This window comes from Tyto alba, unplaced genomic scaffold (genome assembly GCF_018691265.1).
Source record: "Tyto alba isolate M040663 unplaced genomic scaffold, T.alba_DEE_v4.0 Super-Scaffold_3, whole genome shotgun sequence".
NCBI classification, from domain to species: Eukaryota; Metazoa; Chordata; class Aves; order Strigiformes; family Tytonidae; genus Tyto; species Tyto alba.
This window is the reverse complement of record NW_024881304.1, coordinates 19,941,152-19,966,323: the sequence shown is the minus strand read 5'-3', so window position 1 is coordinate 19,966,323 and position 25,172 is coordinate 19,941,152. Positions and strand designations below refer to the sequence as shown.

General features: G+C 50.2%; 1 protein-coding gene across 6 annotated transcripts in view; it reads left to right on the top strand.

The window, feature by feature from the left end:
• The window catches only part of LOC104369038 (RAD18 E3 ubiquitin protein ligase), a 54,897-nt gene extending 41,002 nt beyond the window's left edge, over positions 1-13,895 (top strand). The window contains exons 12-15 of one of the 6 annotated variants that reach the window (XM_042799662.1): positions 5,082-5,153; positions 7,415-7,477; positions 9,193-9,310; positions 13,655-13,742. In XM_042799662.1, coding sequence (XP_042655596.1) covers positions 5,082-5,153; positions 7,415-7,477; positions 9,193-9,310 — 253 coding nt within the window. In that variant the 3' untranslated portion in view covers positions 13,655-13,742. Of the gene's footprint in view, positions 1-5,081; positions 5,154-7,414; positions 7,478-9,192; positions 9,311-13,651 lie in introns of all 6 variants that reach the window. The other 5 variants (XM_042799663.1, XM_042799664.1, XM_042799665.1 and 2 more) reach the window with 5 other exon arrangements.
• The last annotated feature ends 11,277 nt before the right edge of the window (positions 13,896-25,172 follow it).

The window sequence follows — 25,172 nt, the reverse complement described above, 5'->3', positions numbered from 1 at the left end:
TAATTGTAGTGAAATAAATATAACGCAAATCAAAAAAAGAATGATTTAGATTTCGAGGGTTTAAGTAGCATTGTGCTATTGTACCAAGTAATGATTTTCTGAGGCTTGTATTTTATTTCTGATAATAAGAGGATATCCTTTGACAAGGGTAGATGTTTTTCACATTGAAATGTCAAAACTTGAAATATATTTGGAAGTCCAAGTCTGCATGCTGTGTTTTTATAAAGGGAGTACTTCTAACTGGAGGGCTGATGTTATGATGGATCAAAAGAAAATCAGGATTTTGAGCAGCATATAGAATATAACGTAACAATCTTGAAGTCAGAGAATTTAAATGCTTGCTCTGTAAAAACCTGCTGCAAGAAATTAATGATTCTTATGTTTTCTGTCAATCTCGCACCAGTGTTTGCTAAGGAAGCAGTTGGTTAATATTAGAAATTCATACATTGTACAGTAATCACTGATGTACTGATATTATTCAAAAGTTGGTACTTGCAATTGATAAAATTTTACACCTGCTGCAAAAAGGGTGCAGGTCATGCATAGAGGTTATAGCATTGACCCAAACATATTTGGTCTCTTCATAAATTGATGATCCCACCAAGAGAGTGAAATGTGCATAACAGATAAACACCAAAACAAAGCCATGGCTTTTAAAGGATAATTTTTCAAAGCTATGAAGCCATACTTAAAGCTTTCATAGAACTTTAGTGCTCCAGATAATAGTCCCATTGTGTTCTTTTACTTTCTGGGACAGATGCCAAATTTTATGCAACTACTTAAACAATAGGAAAACTGGAAAAGAAACTAGGTGGGACAGTGATAAGCCAGTTAATGAACTATCTGGAGGAAATATTCTATTAAAAGTATTTTATATAATGGGGATAATACTCAGTTTTTAAAACAAATTATTTCTGTTTAAAGTTTTGTGTTAGAAGGAAATGGCCGTTCTTGATGACTAGAAAGACTTGCAACAGCAGACAGTATATATTGTTGGCCTTGTCAAAGACACTGAGGTGTACACTGAAACCCAGTGACTTAATTTTGAAATCCTGGTGGAAAAGTGGTGTATCTGCAGCTTGTATAAATCTCTCTGCTGTTGGAATACACAGAGCGACTGTAGCGTCTGCCAGGTGAGATTCATGCCCACGCAAGGGGCCTCGTTTGCAGTAAGTGGGCCTTTTTGGCATTAAGTTTAGGATCTGTTGACCAGGATCTAAGATCTGGATTTAGCCGGTCACTTAGTCTTGGATTTGTGTGCTTTGCAGAATTTGGGCTTTAGTTCATCAGTGGAAGAAGAGGTAGAAATAGGGAGCTATGCTTCAGTTAGTGTGGAGTTCACTGGATGGCAGCAATCCTCTGAAAACCTCTCAGCAGACATCAATTTCTCAAAGAGACTGTTGACAAGATGGAATGGTTGAAAAAGCTGTGTAAGCTCTTCCCGGGCAGTTGCTTCAGCCTGAGTTTAAAGAAGGCGTTGTCCTGGTCCCTAGGCTGGCCATCACTGTCAAATGAGAGAAGTATGTGAAAATGTGTTGATCGGGGGAATAACTGCCGGTCTCAGTTCTCTAGTACATTTTTGAGTTAATAAATCTTGGACTGCTTTGGCTCAGAGATGATATATAGCCCAGTGTTAGATAGGAGTGGTTTCCCTTTGATTTTTCGCCTCTAATACGGGTTTGTTGTGGAAGGCTGCTGATGCTTCTCTGCTGTGTTGTTGATTGATGCCTGCCTTAGAAAAACGGCGAGCCTTAACAAATGGCCACGAACTGCGAGGCATGATGGAGGCTGTCTTGGAGAAGTCATTTCAAATGGTAGCAGCAGATGACCTCAGATGGGGGGGGGGAAACATGATTATCTATGACACGTATCCAGAAAAACATCAGTCCCTAGTCAAGAGCCGTGGGGTTTGCACACCTCTGAGCCCCCAAAACAGAAGCGATAGTACCCCAGAGCTCTCCAGTGCTTCAGCCTCGATGGCCCGACTGTTGCCAGGCTCCTAGGGAAAGCAGTTTAGATAGATCCAGCAGATCTTTTCATTTCCCAAAGGCAGAGCCTCAAAGGCATGCTCTCGAGCCGCAGAAGGGACCGCAGAAAGCCTGGAAAGAGCCAAGAAAAACAGTGAACTAGTGGAACCTGTGTAAGGTTTAGCAGAGAGGAGGGCCCTGCACGGGGAGTCTGCGGGAAGGTCAAGGCTGGCGAACCTGGTCCCCTCCACGGGCAGGAAGATGAAGCCGTGCTCAGGGGTGCGTGGTTTGAAGAGGGGGTGCTGGGAAGCCAGGGAAGACCCCGTGGGAAACCATTTATCTTGGATGTCACGCAGGACTTGCAGCATCTCCATCACCAAACTCATACCGTTTATCACAGGCACGTCGAAGCCGAAGCGGAATTGCAAGGTGGAGAAAACCATTTTCCCTCACTCCTTGCGACTGGGCGCTCACCTTCAAATGACATTGGTAAAATGAGACGGGCTGGAGCTCATTTCTCATGGCAGCCTTGAGGGAAAAAAATGCACAATACACATGCCAGAGCGAAGTACATAATGCACAGCAAGATGGACTGATTAAAGGACACTGGCTGTTCACCATGAAGGAACTTAATCTGCCTTAAAATAAACAAATTTCATTTTTAGAATGAGACGTGTTCCTCACACTTATGTCAGGTTTCTTCTCTCTGTTTTAAGGTGGTGTGTTTATCTTAACAACCAAAAAAAAAGGGAGGGGGGGGGAGAGGGTAGAAGTCAAATCGAAATGACGGTCTAGAAGGGAGTAGTTTACTCTTGGTTGATTGTCTGTAAGTGCTCAGAATAAAGTAATCCTGCAGAAAAGTGAGGCAAAGTTGGGGAATTGCTCGAGTCCTTGGAGCTGCACTTTTCTCCACATGGAAACGTGAGTGAGTCCAGGAAATTAGAACACTTTACACCCTGTCACCTTGTCTGTCAGCCTGTGGCATCTTGAGCAGTGAAGTTTCAGAACTTTAGTGGTTTTGCCATAAAATTTTACTCACCTGGAACTGATACGTAAAATCTTAGGATAGAATAATGACTTGTATTAAAGAAAAAGACAGAAAACCTCTTGTGGGAGATTGTCTTGGATTTGGAATCTGAATAAAGGCTGAAGATGTGTTTTGCTTTATCTGGCCTCCTCCATATTGGTAGATATCTATGGGGTATTGAAAAGGCAGAAAATACTGAAGAAATTAACAAAACTATTCAAAATTTGGTGATCTCTTTGGGTAAAATTTATAGAAACAACATGTGCAATGAGGTCGCTGTTTCTTTTTTATTTAATTAATTTTCTTCAGCGTAAGGACTAATCATTCAATACCAAGAAGATCTTAGGAGATTTTTTTGGGGGGGAAGAAACACCCAGTCGGTGGTCAAAATTTCTATTGCTTAGTTGAAAATGTTTTTGGTTTTGTTTTTTTGATTATTTTTTTTCAACTGTCTGGCATATTTAAGGATTTTTTTAAATTTTCAAACAATTCTTTTCCCCTGCATGTGGTAGAAAGGTATATAATTACTTCAACTCAAAATCAAGCAATTGCCCTGTCTTTGTAAAAGAAATTGATGTTTAAGAGAGACTAGATGCAGAGAACTGTTTCATTGAGTGCCTGGCTCGGAACAAGGGATTGTTTGAAGAAATCCTGAAACAAAGGGCTTTTTAGCTACAGCTGGAAAGTTCATAACCCTGCAGCTTGGTTTTATATAGTTATGTTACACATACATCCTCCGTCTCAATGCAGTTACAGCATAAAAGTTGATTTGGTTTGCTGAGGGACTTTGATTGCTCGTGAGTTGCTGGCCCATTCACATCTACGTGCACAGGCGAAGGTGGTAGCTCACTTGTACATTTTGTGCTGGGTTTTAAAGTAATTTGGTAGGCACAGACTGTGGATTACACATGCAAATTAGGAACTTGCATTATTGGCCTGAGTGTTAGCCAAATTTTTTCACTTTTATTATTTTGCTTGTGACAAACACGGTGATAAATGATAATAACACTACATTTTTCAAGGCAAGGAAGTACATCATGTTCAGGCATCAAACCTGCTCTTTTTCTATTTTAGGGGACCTAAAATCACACAAATAGCCTCTTGTCCTCCTCCCTTTTTTTTTCAAAACGTAATGGGTACATTGGGGTAGGATTTAGAAGTATGATAACAGCTCATTCCTTGGGCATCCCGTTGGTGTACCAAAAAGGAGTTTTTGATGGACTTACGGTTTTAACAGTAAAAAAAAAAAACCGCTGGACTTTACAGCTTTCTCCATACAACATTGTTTTTACAGCACGTCTTACCATGTTTTGCATTTGAACGTTTTGTATTAGATTTGTTGCCGAAATAAAAAATGTAAGCGGCTGCCTGAGCCCAGACTCTGGGGAGAGGGGAGCTGGGTGCCGGGGGAGCGCGGGCAGCTGTGACGGCTCCAGCAGACAGCTGCCTTACCAAGCCACGGCCCTGCTTGGCTCGTGCTTCGAGGAAGCCACACTGACCCATTAAATCCATTTTGTTTCAAAATAATTTTCTCCATGTGGCACCAGTGCTTTGTGGATGTTTTTTGGTATCTTTTTTATGACCAAATATGCACGCATTAAAGGTTTCTCTAAGGCATTCTGGTGGTGTTTTTCTCCCTTGAAATCCCGTTGCTGTTTCTGTAGTTATCGCCACAGTAGCGTTAATATTTGTGTAATATTAAGTGTTTTGCTGAACTTCTGTTCTCAAAAATCTGTGAGCCGGGTAATAAGCTGAGATGTTAGACTCCTGCAGCCGGGGTGTGGAAGTTGTGCATAGAGCTGTCCTTGCTTTTTAATTTGTAACTCTCGAGCAGAGGACGTGCCGGGCCGTTCGGCCGCAGTCCTGGGGGAGGAGTGCAGTCCGCCGTAGGTCTGCACGGAGCGGTCCCCGTCGGGCACAAACGATGCTGAAACGGTGCAAGCGGGGCCGGGCGGCCAGCGGCTCTCCCCTTCCCCCGGCCCAGGCTCTGCCTTTGAAAAAATCACTCCGTGGGGCTTCTGTGCAAACACAGCCTCTCTAGTATGAGACACGTTGTTTAAAATGATTTTTTTTTTTTTTTTTGGCAGAAATACCATTTGTGAACTTCAGCAGTTGTCCATGTTATCAGGACTCTGCTTTGCCACGCTGGAGTCTGTCCTGTGAGAATGAGTATCTTCGGGCTGTTTTCCTTACTACGTGTTTTGAGCAAACATATAAACACACCAGTGTCTATGTATATATAAAGTTATGGCCGGGGGGTTGTATCTTTACAATTTTTGTCTGCTATCTTCTAACAAACAGGGGATTAATTTTGTTGTAAAGCCTTTAAAGTAAATCCAAGAGAACTGGTATCCAAGTGCTGTCCCGTGGTTTACACTAAAATCTCCCAACTATTTGTGTAACACAGTTTGTTATGTAATTTCTGCAATAACATGCAGAGGGTTTGAGCTGACAGGCATCTTTTTGAAACATAGGTTCCAGAAAACATTTTCCAACTTGTTAGTTGATTTCTGCGACCCTGCAATTTGGCATATACTTGAGAATTTTGCAGTAGTTTATATCACGGAGTCTGAACGTGCGATGAAAGTTATTTATCAATAATTGACCAGGGTATTTTGTTCACTTAATTCAGATTTTATTGAAATTTGGCAAAATTCTCTGATTTAAAATACAGGCTGAAATCATCTGTGGAGTTGTTTGGGTTTATTGTTGTCTTGGTTTTTTGTTGTTTTTTTTTTTTTTTTTGTTAGACTTTGAGCACGTGAAGGGGTCTGACTGGTGTCACTGAGCTCATACTTGTAGTTCACTAAACACGTGTGTGTGTTTGTACCCACGTGCATGTATCTGCACACACGTGGGTTCTTCCGAAGTTGATGCAGTAGTGATAGCTGGATTTGATAACACGCCGATTTAAGTGGCCTCTGTGAGTGCTGTAAAACACGTGCAGATGTAGGGGGCAAAGTTCTGCTGCGTCGTGGCTGCGGGCAGGGCTGGGGCTCAGCCGCGTCACGGTAGCGCCTCGACGTGACCCCGGGTTCCTGCGATGGGAGCCTCCAGCTGTGCAGCTGGGCGCTTGGCCCCTAGCCCAGGGAGCATCGTAGAACTCCTCGCTGCTAGAAAAGGCTAAAACATACATTTAAATTTTATATAGGCATAAGTGTTCAAAAGGAGCACAGTAAGCATAAAGACTTTATGCGTTGGTGTGGTTCTTAGAAAAGCAGCCTGGGATGACATTGTGGGTTCTACTACTGCAACAGCTCGACAGGAGTTGCTTGGTTGCATTGTTAGCCAGGTTGGTAGCCTCTTGCCATAAAACTCGTGATGTAGGGTGGTTCTTATTAATTAATTTGTTTGTTTATTTATTTTGAGCTACCATCTTAAATGCTTTACATTGAAGCTTCTCCCCCATCCAGCACTGGTACCGAGTTTGACCTATTGTGTTCTGTATTGCAAATGTATAAATACTGACTTAGAAAAGAAGTATTTTCCTTGTCATGTTAGAATGTGAATTTGTGTGAAGATGAAAAACTACATCTTTTCAAGCAGGTTGTTTTTTTTTTTTTTTTAAAAAAAAAAAAGTTATGATGCATCTAGCTCGATTCAATCCCCATTCACCTCGATTTGCAGTATCCAAGGCACTGAGATGCTTTTTTTTTTTTTTTTTCCTTTAAGAACAGCATCCATTAAAGCTTTAAAGGAATTATTTTAATTAAGAAATAAATAGCTTTATGAAACATGTCTTTCAGCGGTCAGTCGTATTCTTCTCAGAATGCGCGATCAGACCACGGAGCCAGACCATCCTCCCTCGGGGGCGGGCGGGCGCTGGGGGCCGGCACGGGGAACCTCGCGCAGCCCCGCGAGCCGCGGCCCCCGTGCTGGCTGGCACAGCACCTTCCCCTGCCTTTGGTCTGGCTGCGCCGGCGGTCTTGGCAGTTTGCATTTGTGTCGCTAACAATTTCAGCGTGAAGATTTTTCTTTGATGTTGAGTCTTTTTTTTTTTTTTTTTTTTTTGTTACGGTCAAAATGTAAGCTGACGCCTAAGCCTCGCGTTTTGAAGGAAGTGCCTTTACTCTTTGAAATGTACTTTACCCACCAAAGTATCTTGCAAGTCCTTTCCAGAGGAATTGTCTGGTGCCTGTGAATATAAAGCTATTGCAGTTACCAGAAAGCAGACATGAACAGAGAGAATTGACTTGTATGTTAAATAATGAGAATAAGATCCAGTAATAAGTCCGATGATTCTGTGATGCAGAGACAGCACTTTCGGGACTGTGCTGTTGGTTGAAATGAGTTCTCCTTGCCAGCGCTGCGTGGGCAGGTCCGTCTCCTCTCCGGACTGTACTGCCTTCGCTAGGTAGAGCCCCGCTGTGCAGGAGGTGTTGCTAAACTAATTGACATCTGCTTTTGTTTTTCCCTTCAGCTCCAGTTCAGACATTCTGAGAGAACTGCAAGAGCTCGAGACATGCCCAGCACCCTCGGCCAAGTAAGTAGAATATATGAGTGGTAAAGTCCTTGCGACTGATACAGATCAGTAGTTTCCAGTCTGTGGAATCCCTACACGTCTTCTGCAGATGCCTCTGAAAAGTCAAACTTTTAGAGAATCTCCACAGTTGTGGGGGGCACAATTTGGTCAGTGTTTTTGGATCCCTGGAAAATAGTGCCTTGGTGCTCCAGGGATCCACAGATGACTAGTTGAAAATAATTTTTCTAAGGTATGCTTGATTATGAATATTTATTTTTTAAAAAGAAAAAAAAAAACGGAGGGAACTAATTTTTATGGAAAACTAAAAGAATCTGATCTGTTGCATTTAAAGTTACATTGTTGTCAGTCTCACCTACCTCCCTGTCAAGTTGAACATGCTGGAATTGCAGCATCTGTTTTGATTTACTTCTGTTCAAAGTAAACAAGAAGAGAGAACAGCACTTTCTTGTTTTTAAAATCTGAATATCTTATTTCTTAAAACCAAAAATCCCCATCTATTATATAGTGGTAAAATTTAGAATTTGGGTCTGTCTGTGCAAGGTGTTGTACAAAGAAGTACTAAGAAACCATCCAAGGATTCCTGAAGTACCCAATTTAGATACATGAAGATGCAGAGGAAATACGGGAAATTTGGGTGCTGAAGGTGTGCAGTTATAGTGAAATTTGGAATAGTTTAGTGTCAAATCAAAGGAAAAGCTCTGTGGTTATACAAAGAAACAGGAATGAAGACTGGTGGAGCCTGCAAGAGTAGAACAGTTCACCCCTGGAGCTGAAACTGGCTCGGTCTGGGATCTCTCTCCAAACATCACGTGCACTTTGGTAGTTGATTTTAGGGGCGTGATGGGAACCATACTGCATTTAATTCTCATAGTCTGCTTTTTAAAGAGCATTTATGACACAATGTTCTCTATTATCCATTACATACGTATGTGGTCAATAGGTTGTGATGGCTCTTAAAATACACGATTACTGACAGATGTAACATTTGGGACTCTTAAAACACGCGTTTAGGTAACCTAATGGATTTTAAGGAGCTTTAATGGAAGCAGTGCCAAGGCCTTGGTTACAGTGGTGGCACAGGCCAGTGGTGGAGCGCGCCACTGGAAAAACAGAAAGTAGCCATACAGGCTGTCATGCAGAGGGAGGCGTCCCGACGGGAAGGCGAGCGGGCTTTACGGGGAGGACCCCCAAAAGCACGCTTTGTTTTGTAGCACCTGCAAGTGGCTCCTTGAGACGGGCAGTAAAGGCAGAAATACTTGGCTGTAGGTATCGCGGATTCTGGTCTCTGTCCCCCCGGTGATGATGACCTGGTGCTGCTGCCATGTATCAAAGGGTGAGCAGCCACAACTGCCTTTCACAGGTATTTCTAGATCTGCTACAAGATTTGTGCGTGACCCTGATAAACAGGGGTCAGGGATCACGAGATCAGGGGTCAGCCAAAGTCCTTGGTAGCCACCTCATTGTGTAATTATGAATTACCTGTGAAATGTTAATTTCAGCGAGAAATTGCTGCGTTAAACAAAACCTCCGGGCAGCAACCGCTTGTTTAACCCATTCTTGTGTCAGCAGATGACAGTATCAGTCTGCTTCGTGATGTGTTGGGAAGAAACACAAATCTCTGAATTGTATTTTTGTGAAGGCGATTGTGTATTTTGTAATCAAAACAGATGATTTTTTTTTTTTTTTTTTTTTTTTTTGTGCCCTTTACACTTCAGGACAGTGAGTCAAGTCACAGGATTCAAAAAATTGGTGCTCCCTGGGAAGGGCCCTCTGCTCCAGGGGAGCAGTGGAGGAGGCTGCCTGCCAAAGAAGGGAGCTGTGCCAGTGAGATGAGTACGTGTCCGCAGTGTGCAACCATTGTTCTGCACTTCTGGGGTGGAGAATGTACAGAGGAAACTAGCTGGAGATTGGTTTTAGAAGACAAAGATAAAATTAATTTTCTGTGTCATTCTGGGGTCTATATTATGCTCTCTAAAGTAGTTGGGATTGGCAATACTTCTTGTTTTTTCCCAGAGTTTGAGGATATGTGTGTTCTTGTCTGAAGGTGTTAGCTGACATCCAGCATGCTTAAGTTCAGGTCAAGACAAACCCACAGAGCTGTCGGATGAATAAGAAAATACTTTTCTCTCTAAAGCTTTGCAGGTGCTGTCATTTGTGTTCCTTGTAACTATAGTAAAAATAATACCAGATGGTGTTTAGGAACTCAGATGGGTTTTGCTAAATTCCTAGGCTTCCAGTCATTTGTCTGGTGTCTTCATAAATCCCGTACATGCAGTGGTGGGAAAAGGGCTGCTGGGCCGTTAGTTAATGGGTTGATGTAGATGTCCCGTGGTGAGGAATCCACAGTCTCCTGGTGTTAATGTGCTTAACTGCTGCCATCATTAAAAGGGTGGTTATTTCTTTGCTTCAGAGTGAGTGACATGTACAAGCCAGGTAAGAAGTGGAAATTTTACACCTTGGAAGACTATTACCGTTTCTCCTTGGTCTTATCTTTTCCAGAGGAAACAAAAGCAGTTTCTGTACCCTTCCCGTACAAGTCATGTTCCCTACGCCTCTAATCCCTCTCGGTGTTTTTCTTTTCTAGCTTCCTTTGGGGAAGGGAATGATGGGGGGAAGAACAGTGTGCCGTATTCATACTGTTCCACCTGAGGCCTTGCTATAGCTGACCCTCCTGGGGGACGTTCTGTGAAAAACAAAAGTTTTGGTCTGGTTTGTGCCCCTCTGTGTCCCATCCCCCCTGCCTGGCGATTCTGTTTCCCCTTGCCAGCCGTTTGAGTACCTTGCATCCTCCACAAGTTCCCCACGATAAAGTGGAAGCTCATTAACTGGCATTTTTTTGACATTGTTACCTTTCTCTCCAGTGAAGTGTCACACTTCACTGGAGTTTTGGTGGAGTGATTCCTGTGCTGGTGTGTGTTTTCTCAGATAGGTCACCGGTTGGTTTTTCTGCAAATTCTGTCTTGGGATTTGAGGCACAAGCTGGTTTTAGACTCCTCTGAAGTCACCGGTGCTGGTACTGGGCACAGGCTGTCTCTCGCTGGCCGATTCAGAATGTTACTGACCAAGAATTAGTTATTTGTTTCTTTCCGAGAGGCTGGGTCAGTGTGAAGGCTGTGACGAGATGCAGGTGGCAGTGCCACCGGGGTGCCCCGGTGGCGCCTGGCTGGAGCGCCGTGGCTCCGGGGTGCTCGAGCGGGCCCCGGGGGTGCTGCACCTCTGCTGCTCTTTGGGCCCCGGGCTCCAGTATCACACAAACGTCTGATCTAAACACGCTGTGAACTTACATAAGCAGCTATAAATCGTGTGGGCAGTCCCAGCTAAGACAAAGGGCATAGTGTTCGCAGGGCGGGTCTTTAGACTGATTTTAATCAGTTACTTCTTGAAATATATTTTTGCGACCAGTGTCTTCTCTGGCTTAGCAGTCACTTACTACATGGCTTAGATGAGCAAAAGTTGTAATTAACTTCCCCATGTTTTCAGTTGTCTTCTTAAAATTTTTTTATTTGCATGGAAAATAATTAATTCCTCATTTCATTTGGTGTTACTGTTTTCTGATGTTTGAGCCCTATCTTAAATTCAGCAAAACAGAAAATGTGAGATATTTCGTTGTAGAACAAAATCTGGATACAGCAAAAGGACAGTAGAAAGTGGTCAGGTCATCTATAAAGTGTATGAAATACCTATAAACAGAGGCAGGGTCGTAGAAGTATTTATGGAAGTAAAAATAAAAGTGAGTCGTCCTCGGGCACTTTAAACTCAAATACAGTTGTGTCAGTGGGATATTTGGTATGAGATGGAGGCTGCCACAGAGGGTTTACTTTGCCATCGTAAGCTACGAGGGCATTTGGAGATGCTTAGAGATAATATTCCCTGGATTTAAATAGGTCGTCAAGTTCAGCACACTAGATGAGCCCCGGCAGGTTTCTCTGTATTAACTGTATAATCATCTTTGAAATCATTTACTGAATCTCGGGGATTACTTCTTAGCAGTTTGCTGTCAACCCGCAGACAGGATATCTCAAGCTGGACCTCAGCGGTTCATTAGTAAGCGATGCAATTCTTCTCAGACTGTACCTGTGGGCCGGTTGTATCTGACAGGATCACAAATAAATAAACCAAAGTTGGTAAGCCATCCCCCTTTTTCACAGCCCTGCCTGCGTATCTGTTTCTGCTCTTTATAGGTCTGCGGGCAAGTGCAGCAATTAATTTTAGGGGAAAAAAAAAAACATTAAGAGCTTAATGTGTTTTAGCTTTACTTAATGCAGTTAGTTTTGGGGAAGAAGCCTTGCATTGTTTTGCCGGGCATGGGGACGTGCTCTGCAGACCATTAGGAGCTAATTTAGTTCAGGGGTTCGCGCCGGAGCCGTGGGTGGTGGGAGCGGCTCGGGCTGGCTCGGAGGCTGTAAGGAGCTAGCAAAACGCCCCGGGATGGGAAGAGCAAAGGTGATTAACAGGGGATTGTTAATTGCTAGTGCAGGTTGTCCACCCTTCATTTATCAGTGGCCAAAGCCACATGCTCTGGAGAAGGGCTTGTGTGTCACTTCCATGGTTTCTCCTGTCCCCACGGAGCGTGCTGCTCCAGTGCCGCTCCTCCGTGGCTCTTAATGACCTGACTGCCGAGGTTAATTAATTAGCCCTCGTTCAGTCGCACAGCTGCAGAGCTGGAGGCAGATAGGCAAATCTCCTCGACCTGGAAGGGAAGATACAGCCCATGTGCGGGAGCTGGGTATGATGGATACAAAGTGCAATAGCTCCTTCGGGTTTGGTTGAAAATAGCTGCTTTAGAGCTTAATCTAACAGCAAAAAATAATTTGTGTCATGGCACTCTTAAAAGACCCATGTGGCCGTTCATGAATCCCGTCAGCAGTTAGCTTCTGTGCGTTCCCGTTCGGCGTGGGGCTGCCTTTGGCTGCGCGTTACCGTGCTTGGAGGTTTCACTGAACAGCCTCAGCGTTCGCGTTGAACCTAAATAACGCAGCGCCGCGAACTGCAGCAGCAAGAAGGGTGACGTGCAGAAAGGGGCTCTGTTAATACCTGCTTCCACTAACTTTTCAAACCTTAGCTGCTTCTAGATTGGAAGGGAGTGATGCTTTCCAGTGGCCGAGTGCAGGGGCTGGAACTCGGGGAGCGGAGGGTACAGCCGGGAGGGAAAGGCCCCAGAAACCACCCGCGGGAGGTTTGCAGCGTGGGAGGGCTGCAGGCACGTGCGCTGATGGCACGGCCGTCCCAGGGCTCCAGGCTAAATCTGACCGTGCTGGGACTTGCGCTGACCTTCCTGGCCGTGCTCCGTGCTCTCGGGCGCGGGAGCTCTGCTTCCAGCGCGGTGCTCAGCCCAGCTCTGAAGTACGACTTGTTCCTCTTAATCTCCCCGGGTATATATCTCGGGGCAGTCAACAGAGACATGGACTTTGGCATTTGAGAGTTTTCCGCTGTTATTTTCACTTGTGAAGTCCCAGTTTAAGCCAAGTGCCCGCAGGATGGATTCATCCTAGCAAATGGTAGAAAAACCCAGAGTTCATTTATAAGGAATGTTTAATTAGTAATAGCTATTGATGGATGGGCGGTATCTTTCATGTCAACGCTATGTGGAATTTTAAGCTCCAAGGCTGGATGATGGTTATTAGCTGCTTGATTTAAATATGGCTGGCCTAACAGGTTTTTTATTTAAAATTAACTCTGTGACTAAAAAGAAAACACTTCTTTGAGTTTCCACTGGAAAATTCTTTGTCCATAAACGAGAGGAGCCTCTGGCAAAGCGAGCCTGTTTCCTTCTTGGGTAACCGTGACCAAAACCACGCGGCCTTCTCCTCGGGGGCTGTGCCCCTGGGCACGACTGCTTCGAGCCAGCCTTTCCTGGCAGGACGTGGTCACGGTTCCATCGGCGCCGGGGGCTCTTCCCCCGTTTGGCCGAGCCGTGGTCAGGGTTGCAGCCGCTCCCTGGGGACGGGAGGGGAGGCACTGGGGCGGCCGGCGGGGCTGGCTTCGGGGTGCTCTCGTCTTTGAACACGAAGCCAGAGCCGCGTTCCTGCTCGCCCCCCTCCCCGTGACACCTGCGTGCGTGTGCGCCCACGCACCGCTCACAGCGCTTTAGTACAGCCTCTACGATTTACTCTGTTCAGAGCATCTTCAAAACACTTTTCCTTTTTTTTTTTTTCTTCTTTTTTTTTCCCCCAGCAGCAGTTTTCTGGGTCTGAGAGTTAACAAAAGGAAGTTGCGTTGGCCCCAGATGCCAGAGAACAATCAACTGCTTCCCTATAGCAAGCGGAAGAGGAGCTAGAGCTGCAGCGCTGTGAAGCTTAAAGCCGTGCAGAAGCCTTAACGCTGAGAAATACTTCTTAGTTTCTCCCAGATTTCAGTGTATCTGGGTGCTTAATAAAATGCCGAGTTCTCACCTGTCGTTCATACTGCCTTAAGGTAACCGGATTGGTGTGCTGATGTGTTTTGTTCACAGCTCTCTGGGCCCTCGAACTTTGAGATGGGACACGAAGTGCCGGAGCCCTGCGTGGGCTCGTGGGGCCAGGGGGGGATGTGGGGCTGGGTGGGGGGACGTGGGGCCAGGTGATGGGATGTGGGGCCGGCGGGATGTGGGGCCAGGCGGCGGGATGTGGGGCCGGCGGGACGTGGGGCTGTCTGCCTGCTGCCTCCCCTTGGGCCCCACTCTGCCCTCGGGGCGGCAGTTTTGGGACCGTGGGACGGCGTTTTGCTTTGCTGGGGGTCGGGCAGATGCTGATGCACCGGTTCCTGGCTCGGCGTGGGGGGAGGTGTGGGGGGAGCCGAGGGATGGGGTGGACTTCTGCTCTACAGAAACTCACTTTTTATTTTAGATATGTCTGTGTAAACTTGCTCCTTAGTATGTGTCATTTCAGTTTAAGGTCGTTAAATTTGAAAGAAATTGGAAGGTCAATGGACATCAAGTATTCTAACTTTAAAATAAACATTAACGTTAAAAAAATCTTGTCTTTCTTAGAGGATGATGGAGTTTTTTAATAAAGTAATGCAATACAATTAAAGAAAGCCTGAACAACAGGGTAGGCTTTTAAAAATACAACTTGTAAGCAAAATACAAGCCATGCAAAATACTCAGTGTTCTTACGGAGCCCTGGAGCTTTGATGGGAGCCTTTCAGCGGGGGCTCCACAAAGCAAGCACAGAATCTTTTTAAGATTGCAGGTTACATGTCTTTTGACTTTAGACTGTAGCTGTAACGGGAACTGGACATTGTACTTCCTAAACTATTCCTCCTCAAACCACGGTAGCAGGCAGTATTTTTCTTTAGAACAGGCTTAAATCTGCAGTGACTATAAATTGTAGTAAATCCACTGAGGTAAGTAAACGTAGAGGAAAACCAGGAAGCTGATTTTGTTTGTTTGTCTTAAAGCACATCTTTTGAAAGAGAGTAATTACTGACTTCTGCCTTTTTTGGTGTGCCTTTTAACTATAGCAATTAATACAAGACAGATTTACATTTTGTGCGGTTAGCCAGGGAAGATTAAAAATGCGTGCCTAATGGTCAGTGTGTCTGAAATTCATGTAGATCAGTTTGTCAGCTGCTGAGCATCCCTTGGAGGGTTTTATCGTTACGTTTTAATTATATTTGAGTTAGCAGCACTTCATTTTTCTTCAGTGTGGTACTGATGGCCGCTGTCATACGCAGAAAATAGTCTCGGAAAACTCTGTTGGTACTGTTGGAACATAGGACTTGAGATCTGGCTGTCAAGAGGAGTGTGGTCAGTAAGTGGAAGCCGCGGAGGTGCCCGCTGGGCTCTGCCCCGGTTGTGGCTGGCCACGGCTCGGCCTGGGGAGGGCGGTCGGGGGCCGTGCTGCCCGCTGCCCGGGACTGCGGGTCCCGCGGTGCCTCACTGCCCCGGAGCTCTCCCTCCCGGGCAGGGGCTGGGCTGTACATGTGCTGCCGGGGCGGCTTGGGAACCAGGTGCCGCTTGCGGGTAAAGGCAGGGGCTGCTGCTCTGAGATGAAAACGTATTTCAGTGCCCAGTAAGGAGAAATAGTCTAATCTATTTAAGGAAGTGCGGGCTGGAAAGTTCGTAGAAACAAATTGTCGTGGTTTAGGCCTGATTGGCAGCCAACCACAATGCAGCAGCTCTCTCTCCCTTCCCCTCCGGCAATGAGAAGGGACAGAGAGCCAGGCTTGGGGTTCGAGATAGGACTGGGATGGGGAAAAATTCCCCTTTATGATCACGAGCAAAAGGCAGCCTCGTTAGGGGAAGAAAAAAAAAAACCATACATTTATTACAGACACTAACAACACATAACAGAGTAGGACAGTGAGAAGCATTGCCCCATCTTGAGAACACCTTCCCCCCACCCCTCCCTTCTTCCCGGGCTCAGCTCTGCTCCCGATATCTCTACCTCCTCCCCCAGGGGCACAGGGGCAGGGAATGGGGGGTGCAGTCAGCGCTGCCACTTCCCTTATTTTCGGTGAGGGGAGTGTCCGGAACTTGTTCCCCCTGCTCCATCGTGGTCCCCTTCTCACAGCAGACAGTCCTCCACAAACTTTCTCTGACATGAGTCCCTCCCACGGGCCGCAGCGTTCCCCACACTGCTCCGTCATGGGTCACTAACTTCCTCCGACTGGATTCCCTCCCACAGCTGCAGCCCTTCCCGAGCTGCTCCGGCGTGGGACTCCCCCGCATGCTGCAATCCTCCCAGCGCTGAATTACAGCAGCGGGGCTGCCTTTTCCCATGAGACCCCGGCCTTCTTCGGGCACAGAACCTTGATCATCTGAGCAGGAGCCACAGGCCATAAATCAATGTCTGCTCCACCGTAGATCTCCATGGGTGGTGGGGGGGCCGCCCTGCCGTCTCCCCACAGGATACAGGGGGGTCTCTGCTCCGGCACACCTCCCCCCTCCTTTCTTCTTCCGTTCCTCCACTGACCTTGGTGTTCATGCAGCTGCAGCAACTCCTCCTCACCAGTCCCACTGCTCCTCACCACGTCCCTTCTTAAATACGTTATCGCAGAGGCGCAGCTGATGGGCTCAATTTCCCAAACAGAAGTGGAGCTGACTTGGAGCTGGGGGAGCTTCGAGAAGCTTCTCACAGGGGGCCGCCCCGATAGCCCCCTCCCCTGCCACCAAAAAACTCCACCACTCGCTCAACCCAGGACACAAATCGATAGGGGAGGGTGAGTAGCAGCAGAGGAGATGGGAAGCACGCGTCCCGGCTGTGTCGGTGCGGCGGGGGCTGGCGCGAGCCCCCGTCAGCGTTGTCCCGGGGCGCGAGGTTCTGCGACCCGCCCGAGCGGAGCGAGGCGAGGAGCCGCCGCTGGCGCCGCGGGGGGGTCCTGCCGGGCCTGGGGGCTGCTGAGCCAGGCCCCTGGCGCTTGAGCACAAGATAAAAGTTGCCCTTGAAGCCATACTCCGCGATGTAGAAAAGGCCGTCGGCTCTGGGAATGACTGTTTTCTTCCCATTCGTTCAATCAAATCGTTATTTCTCCAAGCAGAAAGCCAGAGCTTCATCCCTCTGCTGTGGGCGCTTCGAAGGATTCCCTTCCTGTCAGCCTGGGCAGAGAGCGAGACCGTTAACCTTCCTAACAGTGTTTTAATCTTTTGCAAATAGGTTCTGAGTATAAACCCTTCTGTTGTCATTTGCAGTGAAACGCAGACTTTGGTGCTACCTTGGATCTGTGGCGGGCTTTCCCCAAAGAGCTGCTGTCAGTTAAAATAAAAACCCCCACATGTTTATTTCTTACGTGTATCTCTCTGCTCTGTTTTCTGCAAATACAAGCCTCGGGACGTTTGGTTTTTCCACACCGGTTCTGGCGCTTGCGGCTGCCCTTTCTGCGTGGCCAGCGTGGCGGTTGGGCCGGTGCCTGGGGTGGGCTCTACGGTGCGGGATGCCGGATCCGAACGTCGCGGCTGCGCCCCGGGCTCTTGCCCGTCACCTCTGGGGGCCCGCGGGGAGGGGACGGAGCAAATCCCCCCCCCGCGCCTTCGCTTCGGCTGCCGTGGGTCGCGTGGGCTGAGGCAGCGGCTGAGCCGGGGTGGGGGGAGTTGGGGAATGTGTTCTGGGCTGTGTGGAACAGAGGCGCGGAGGTCTGGGGAACCTGAGGAAATGCTTTTCAAGGCTCTCTTGGCTGTACTGTCTATATATATATATATTTTTTTTTTTTTTGGATTTGTTTTCACGTAATTAAGTGGCCGAGTCAAGCGTAATGCTGGTGCCCCTTCCTCCTGCAAGGCGCAGTGACTCTTCCTTGTAGAAAGGAGGAATTCTGCGGACGCACCGTCTCCGTTACTAGAGGAGCGAAGTCTTGAGGGGACAAACCCCACCAAACGCGAATCGCGGCCCTTTCACCCCGGCAACTCCCGGAGACCTTCCCGTGAAGAGGGAGCCAAGTCCCCGGGGGGGGCGCGAGGGCTCCGCAGGCAGGGGCAGGATTTCGGAGGGGGTTTCCTGCTGCCTTTGCTGCTCTCTGGGGCTAGCGTGGGAGCGGAGGCGTTCCCCAGCTACGGCGCGCTGCCGCCCGGGGGGGCCGCGGCCGAAACGCCGGGAGTTGGGCTGGGGGAGGACCGAGGGGGCCGCGGGGGGTCCCGACCCCTCTGCTCCCCCGGCACAGCGAGGGATGCCCGGCTGGGATTTCCATCCTGCCTTCCGGAGCTGCAGGGTGTGATAAACCGAATGAAACTAATCCATCCCAGCTCGTGCTTGCGATAAGCAGAATTTAATTAAGAGTTCCCTTGCTTTAACTGTTTTATTTGCCAAAACTCGTTATTCAGGGAGGACACTGTAATGCAACATTCCTTTCCCTATGAAAACTTCTTAAATTTCCAGTGCAGGCAGCTTAAAATCAATTATTTTAATAATCAGATAAAAGACAGTATCGTATATAAACTCCAGGGTATTAACTGATGAGTGAAAGACTCCATTGCGAAATGATCCTGCAAGCCCGATTTTATTTTTATTTTTTTCACCCCTGTGAATTCTCTTATTTCAGGTGTGTGTTAGGGTCGTAGAGGAGCAATGAGCCACTTCTGGGCTTTTGTCGACCCACGCACCCCAAAACCAAACTTTTTTTTTTTTTTTTTTTTTGGCTCGAGTTACCGCGCCCCGCTTCGCGCTCACAGCTGCCTTCTGCTACGTGGAGCGGCGCGCTCGCCCCGCGCAGCTCGTGAATCCCTCTCTGGGCGGGGGGGGCCCGGGCAGGAGCGCGGCTGGACCGGCAGCTTGCGGGCGCTGGGTGCAAAACTTGGGCGTGTGCTGCTGCTCTCCCCTTGGGAAGCGGGGCTGCGGGGGTCCGGGGAGGGCTCGGGGCGGCCTTCCAGCTGTTTTGGGGGGGCCGTTGCTTCAGGGGTGCAACCACCCGGTGCCGCCAGTCCCGGCCGCGGGAGCTGCACTGGGGCTTCCCCAGCCACCGCCGGCGGGGGGGCGAGGGGCCTGGGGGTGCAGGAATGCGGCCACTGCTGGGGCTTAGTGAGCTCCCAAGCACTGCCCGCCTGGCGTGTTGGCTGCTCTGTTTGCAAAAAGCCGTTGCTAATTTCAGTCTAATTCCAGCCTGCATCTGCCCTGTGTGTTTGGACTGATGTACAGCCAAATTCGGCCACCCTGTATTTTGTGAAAGGTGACCTTCCCATGCGTTTCTTAGAAAACGCCTGGATTTGCACTGGGATGTTTCGTGCGTGCTGGCGTACAGCTCTGAAAAAGGAAGCCGTGAAACCCAGCCTCCCTCCAAACCAGCTCGAAAGCTGCGTTTAAAGAAGGAGAAAAAAAATAAAAGGGGAAAAAAAAAAAAAAAAAAGCCTGAAATGTTTCTCAAAGTTTGACCTTTTAGATAACTCCCTGAAGGTTCTGGAGCCTAAATGCCAGCCACGCTAGCAGCCAGGATAGGCAGAAACGCCACTGGCTATACCCTGGCTATACCCCCAGTCCAGCACCCGCCCCAGCACCACCAGCTGGCTGCTGGCCCACGGGGATGGGACACGGGGGTGGGACACGGGGATGGGACACGGGGATGGGACACGGGGATGGGGACACGGGGATGGGACACGGGGATGGGACACGGGGATGGGACACGGGGATGGGACAGCAGATCTCCCCAGGCTCTGTGGAACCTCCCCACGTGTCGGCAGCTTCCCTGCAAGCGTCGGGGAGCCTCGCTTAGCATTGCCAGCCCCTGGCACGGCAGCTGTGACACCCAGCGGTGTCTCAGCCGCACGCCCACAGATGCTGAATAAGCCTCTTGTTTGGAAAGTGTTTGCAATTCTGCAGTTAAAAGCCAGTGCACAAAACCACGCCGATGGTTCCTGTATGTGAGCGACTGCTTAGGGAGTGAGAGGGTGAGTGCTGCCTAAACATGACGTTGTGCTACAATTAGGGGCAGGGGCATCGGGTTTCCTACCAACCTTGTGTTTTCTCTAAGAAAAGTACAGATTTATGCAAGAACAGCAGAGGTGAGCTGAAAACTGCCATCTTTTGGGGGAGAAGATTCAAGTGTGGGCGTTGCGATTGATTCATCACAAAAGGATTGTATTTATTTGCCGGTATTGTTTGTCCTGCCTGTTCCTCTCTGCGTGTGGAGCTGGGTTGGCATCGCCGGTGTTAGCACTGGAAACGGGGCTGCTGCTGCGGAAGGGCTCTAACTCCCGGGCGCCGGGTTAACTTCATTAAATCCATCGCAGTGGTGTGGGGAGGTGACTATTTGGATGCCTTCTCATCTCCGCTGCCAACGGGCTTGAAATGTTTTGCAGTTCATTTCCCCTTACCCCCCCGCCCCGTCCGACAGGCTCCATGTGAAGCACAGCTTTGCCCGGTGTTTCCGCAGCTCAGCCCGGTTTGGGGTACAGCAAGATGCTTCGCTAACGAGCACGTCGTGCTCTCGGCAGCAGCTCCCGGGAGCTCCTGCGCCCGCTGACTCGCGCCGAGCGTGCGAGGGCCCCAGCGACAGCTCCTCCTCTTCGGGACGGGTAATCTCTTAGCAACCATCGCCCAGGCCTGTCCAGGTAGAAAATTACATCTTGGACTGATGCCGCAGCTCAGGCCGCATCGAGCGTCGCTGCTGCTCCCCTGCCGGGGCGTTGGCAGGGCTGTAAGTCACCGCGGGCGGCTTCGTTCGTGCCGCAGCCCTGACACTTGTCCAGCTGGGATAACTTAATCGTTTGCCTGTAAATACTTGAAATGAGCTGGAAACTTCTCTTTTTAGGGCATCTTGTGCTAGAAGGTATAGATTTGAGTCTTCCTGGGAAAATCTCTGCATCCTTCGTTGTGCTACAGTTTTATTGCTGGTCGTTTTAACAGCTGAAGTTTCCAGCGAATAACAGTGTGTCAGTGTTAACACTGCGATCAAGAAGAATTCTTTGCACAAAATCGTGTGAAAGCAGATACATGAGGAAAGCTAAACTGCAAAACAAACAAACAAAAAAACCCCATCGGGAATGTTTTAAGAAGTGAAATTAAATTTTCAGCCTGTAGGGAGAAAATGATAGTCAAAGTTGTCAGTGGAGAACTGCAAAGGTCTCCAGGTACAGCACAGTCTAAATAAAGCTCCCGTTTCTGTGTGAGTAATGCTATTTACAGGCAGGCGTGAGCACGCACACCCGGAAGGGCCCCGAGGAGTGCGAGGTTAAATGAGCTCCTAATTGACAATTGGTTTCTTAATTTTACCTTAGGATTTCTTGCTGCTGCCAACGTGTTTGCACGTGTGCCGGCTTCAGAGGAGCAGCTGCGTGACGCTCCCACTTACTCCGTGACTATAAACCACTGCGGTTCTAAGCCAGAGGCAGCGTTTCGGGGTTCAGCCGGGGTTATGGGGGTGAACCGGAGTTTTGCACACCTGGAAGGCGGTTGTGGCGAGCGGAGCTGGGGGACGGCGCCCGCTGCCGCAATTCCTGCCGAGCGTCGCTCCGTACGGGCGAGTGCTGGCCGCCCTTCGGCGGGAAGGAGAGCCGCCGCCAGCAAACCAGCCGCTTGCGAGGGGGTTTTAAATCAGCATTTTGACACCCTGCGCGGCCGGTTGGAGATCACTTCTAAAACGCAAATAGGCGGGCTGTGCACCTGAAAACGGCCTGTTGCTGTTTTCCCCAAATCCTGAGTGCCGCTCCCCTCCAGCGCCCGCTCTGCTTGGTCATTTGTTTGTTTGTTTGGGGGGGGGGTTGGCTGGCCGAGCCGGGGATGGGCGAGCGCCGGGCGAGTTGTTTCGGAGCGAGGGCGCGCTCCACGCCGCTGCTCTGTGCGGTGCGGTGCAGCAGCAGCCGCCGGGCACCGCAGAGCCCGGGGGAGCTGCCCCCCGGGGACGCCCCGCGCCCCTGGGGAGGGGGCATGGCAGGGCCCCGTGTTCCCGGCACCGCTGGGGATGTGGGAGACCAGTGATCCTGGACGATCCGGGGGGTTGGAGCCGGGGGGGGGGGGGGTGGGTTGGCTGCGGACGGTGGCAGCTCGGGGCTCTGCAAAGGGCCCCGGGACCACCCGTCCGCGGGCGAGCGGGGCTTCCCCCCCCCGCTGTCACCCAGCAAGGTGACCCGCAGCGGCTCCCCCCGCCGTCCCGGGCCTTTGGGAAGTCGTTGCACGTTCTTTAGAAGGAAACCGCTTTCCTAGGGGCTTCGATCTCTGGCGTGGGCTGTGCGGGAGGCCCTTGGCACGGTAATGGAGAGCGCTGCAGTCAGAAAGCAGCTTCATTAAAAATAACGTTCCCCCCAAATGGCGCAGAACTGGCCGTCTTCCTCCCTGGCTGCTGGAGTCCCTGCTTACGCGGTAAATCTTCACAAAAGCCTCTTAAAAATCTGTTTCGTATAATTGTGTTTTTAAATACTTATTTCACCTCCTGATCACAGCTGAGCAAATTATTCACAGAGAGTATTCAGGGAGGTTTGACCATGTTTTTTCTCACAGAACTTCAGTGTCTACCCCCTAAGTAATTAACATTTATTGTTCTTGTTGTTCAGTGGATTTTTCGATCGTGTATTAGCTTTAGCTGTAGCGATCAGTCCTTAGACAGGTCCTTGAAACCAATTCACTGTGATACCGAAATCTGAGCTCTGCTTTTGCGCTCCAGGAGGCACTTCTGCCTGTAAATACTATCAACAGGGAATTTACAATTTATCTGCTGGAAATACTTGTTCGCACTCTGTGGCTGGTAACCGCTGTTCTCCGCCTTGTGCTCTCCAGAAATAAGAGTGAAAGACCCTGACTGCAGCTGAAGGGATTTCAGTGGAGCCTGACATGTGGGAGGGATGCTGAGGAAAACAACCTGCAGGATTTTTCGTCTCCTCTCTGCTACGGGTGAGCATCGCTGAGGGAGCAGCAGGTGCAGGTAGTGAGGCTTCCCCTGCCCTTGTGCAGCAGCATCTGCTGAGCAGGAGGGAGTAAACCACAAGAAAAAAATGCATCCTAATGCTTCTAAGGATCTGCATCTGAGAGGGCGGGCAGGGTCCCCATGATGAACAGTGCTAATTACTGCTTTTACATGGCGGACATGCCTCCCAGCATCATCATTTTGCTGCTGCAGAGAGTGCAATTTATAACACAAATTACTGAAAATTACAGAAAAAAAGGCCAATTTATAGTAGCTGGGCATGGATCAAAGTTGAAACCACAGCAGGTTGTTTCTACCACGAATAATTTAAATGCTTCAAAGCTGCCAGGGCCTTGGGTGTCACTGCTGTGGGTGCTGCAGTCGGGGCACCCGGGTGCTGCAGCTTCCCAAGAGCAGGCGGAATTGGAGCTAGCACTGAGTGCTCTGAAGCTTAAAGCCTAAAGCCGTGCTTTAAGCGCAGCTCGGGGAGGGAGGTTGTTGCCCCCTTCCCCGGGCACGCATCCACACCGCCAGCTGCTGCCCAAAGCTGCTCTGGTGCTCGCGGGGCGGGCGGGGGGGGCGCCGTGGTGCCGTGGCAGCAAGAGGCAACGCTGAGTTGGGGCGAAACCCCCGGTTCATTTTTTGGGCGGGCCCTGGCCCCCCGGGATCACTTGTCCGACCTGCACGGGTGGGATGGAGCTTGTGGTCTGAGCAGGGGAGACGTCGTCATCGCCTCTGGGCGCAGAGTCACGAGCGTGTATGGGTTTAGTTTCTCCTCCATGTGGCAAACATCGGTGCTGTTGAGTTGCACAGATCGGATTTTCCCCCCAGCCAGCTGGGCATGATCTGGGTTTCGTAGGACGGTCTGGTCCCTGCAGGGGCACGACTGCTCCGAGAAAGGGCCCGTCCGGTGCGCGGAGCGAAGCAGCTCCTGGGAGAGAGGAGGGAGCTGCCGGGGCCCCTGCCCGGGGCTGCACTGCCCCACGGGCTTTGCTTGTCCCAGTGGGAGTGGGAGAGGTGAGTCCGAGAGTGGGAGAGGTGAGTCCGAGAGTGGGAGAGGTGAGCTCAGGAGTGGGAGAGGTGAGCCCGGGAGTGGGAGAGGTGAGCCCGGGAGTGGGAGAGGTGAGCACAGGAGTGGGAGAGGTGAGCTCAAGAGTGGGAGAGGTGAGCCTGGGAGTGGGAGAGGTGAGCCCGGGAGTGGGAGAGGTGAGCTCAGGAGTGGGAGAGGTGAGCACAGGAGTGGGAGAGGTGAGCCCGGGAGTGGGAGAGGTGAGCACAGGAGTGGGAGAGGTGAGCCCGGGAGTGGGAGAGGTGAGCCCGGGAGTGGGAGAGGTGAGCACAGGAGTGGGAGAGGTGAGCCCGGGAGTGGGAGAGGTGAGCTCAGGAGTGGGAGAGGTGAGCCCGGGAGTGGGAGAGGTGAGCCCGGGAGTGGGAGAGGTGAGCACAGGAGTGGGAGAGGTGAGCTCAAGAGTGGGAGAGGTGAGCCCGGGAGTGGGAGAGGTGAGCTCGGGAGTGGGAGAGGTGAGCACAGGAGTGGGAGAGGTGAGCCCGGGAGTGGGAGAGGTGAGCCCGGGAGTGGGAGAGGTGAGCTCGGGAGTGGGAGAGGTGTGCTCAAGAGTGGGAGAGGTGAGCCCGGGAGTAGGAGAGGTGAGCACAGGAGTGGGAGAGGTGTGCTCAGGAGTGGGAGAGGTGAGCCCGGGAGTGGGAGAGGTGAGCACAGGAGTGGGAGAGGTGAGCCCGGGAGTGGGAGAGGTGAGCCCGGGAGTGGGAGAGGTGAGCCCGGGAGTGGGAGAGGTGAGCTCAAGAGTGGGAGAGGTGAGCCCGGGAGTGGGAGAGGTGAGCACAGGAGTGGGAGAGGTGAGCTCAAGAGTGGGAGAGGTGAGCCCGGGAGTGGGAGAGGTGAGCACAGGAGTGGGAGAGGTGAGCTCAAGAGTGGGAGAGGTGAGCCCGGGAGTGGGAGAGGTGAGCTCAGGAGTGGGAGAGGTGAGCCCGGGAGTGGGAGAGGTGAGCCCGGGAGTGGGAGAGGTGAGCACAGGAGTGGGAGAGGTGAGCTCAAGAGTGGGAGAGGTGAGCCTGGGAGTGGGAGAGGTGAGCCCGGGAGTGGGAGAGGTGAGCTCAGGAGTGGGAGAGGTGAGCACAGGAGTGGGAGAGGTGAGCCCGGGAGTGGGAGAGGTGAGCACAGGAGTGGGAGAGGTGAGCCCGGGAGTGGGAGAGGTGAGCCCGGGAGTGGGAGAGGTGAGCACAGGAGTGGGAGAGGTGAGCCCGGGAGTGGGAGAGGTGAGCTCAGGAGTGGGAGAGGTGAGCCCGGGAGTGGGAGAGGTGAGCCCGGGAGTGGGAGAGGTGAGCTCGGGAGTGGGAGAGGTGAGCACAGGAGTGGGAGAGGTGAGCCCGGGAGTGGGAGAGGTGAGCCCGGGAGTGGGAGAGGTGAGCTCGGGAGTGGGAGAGGTGTGCT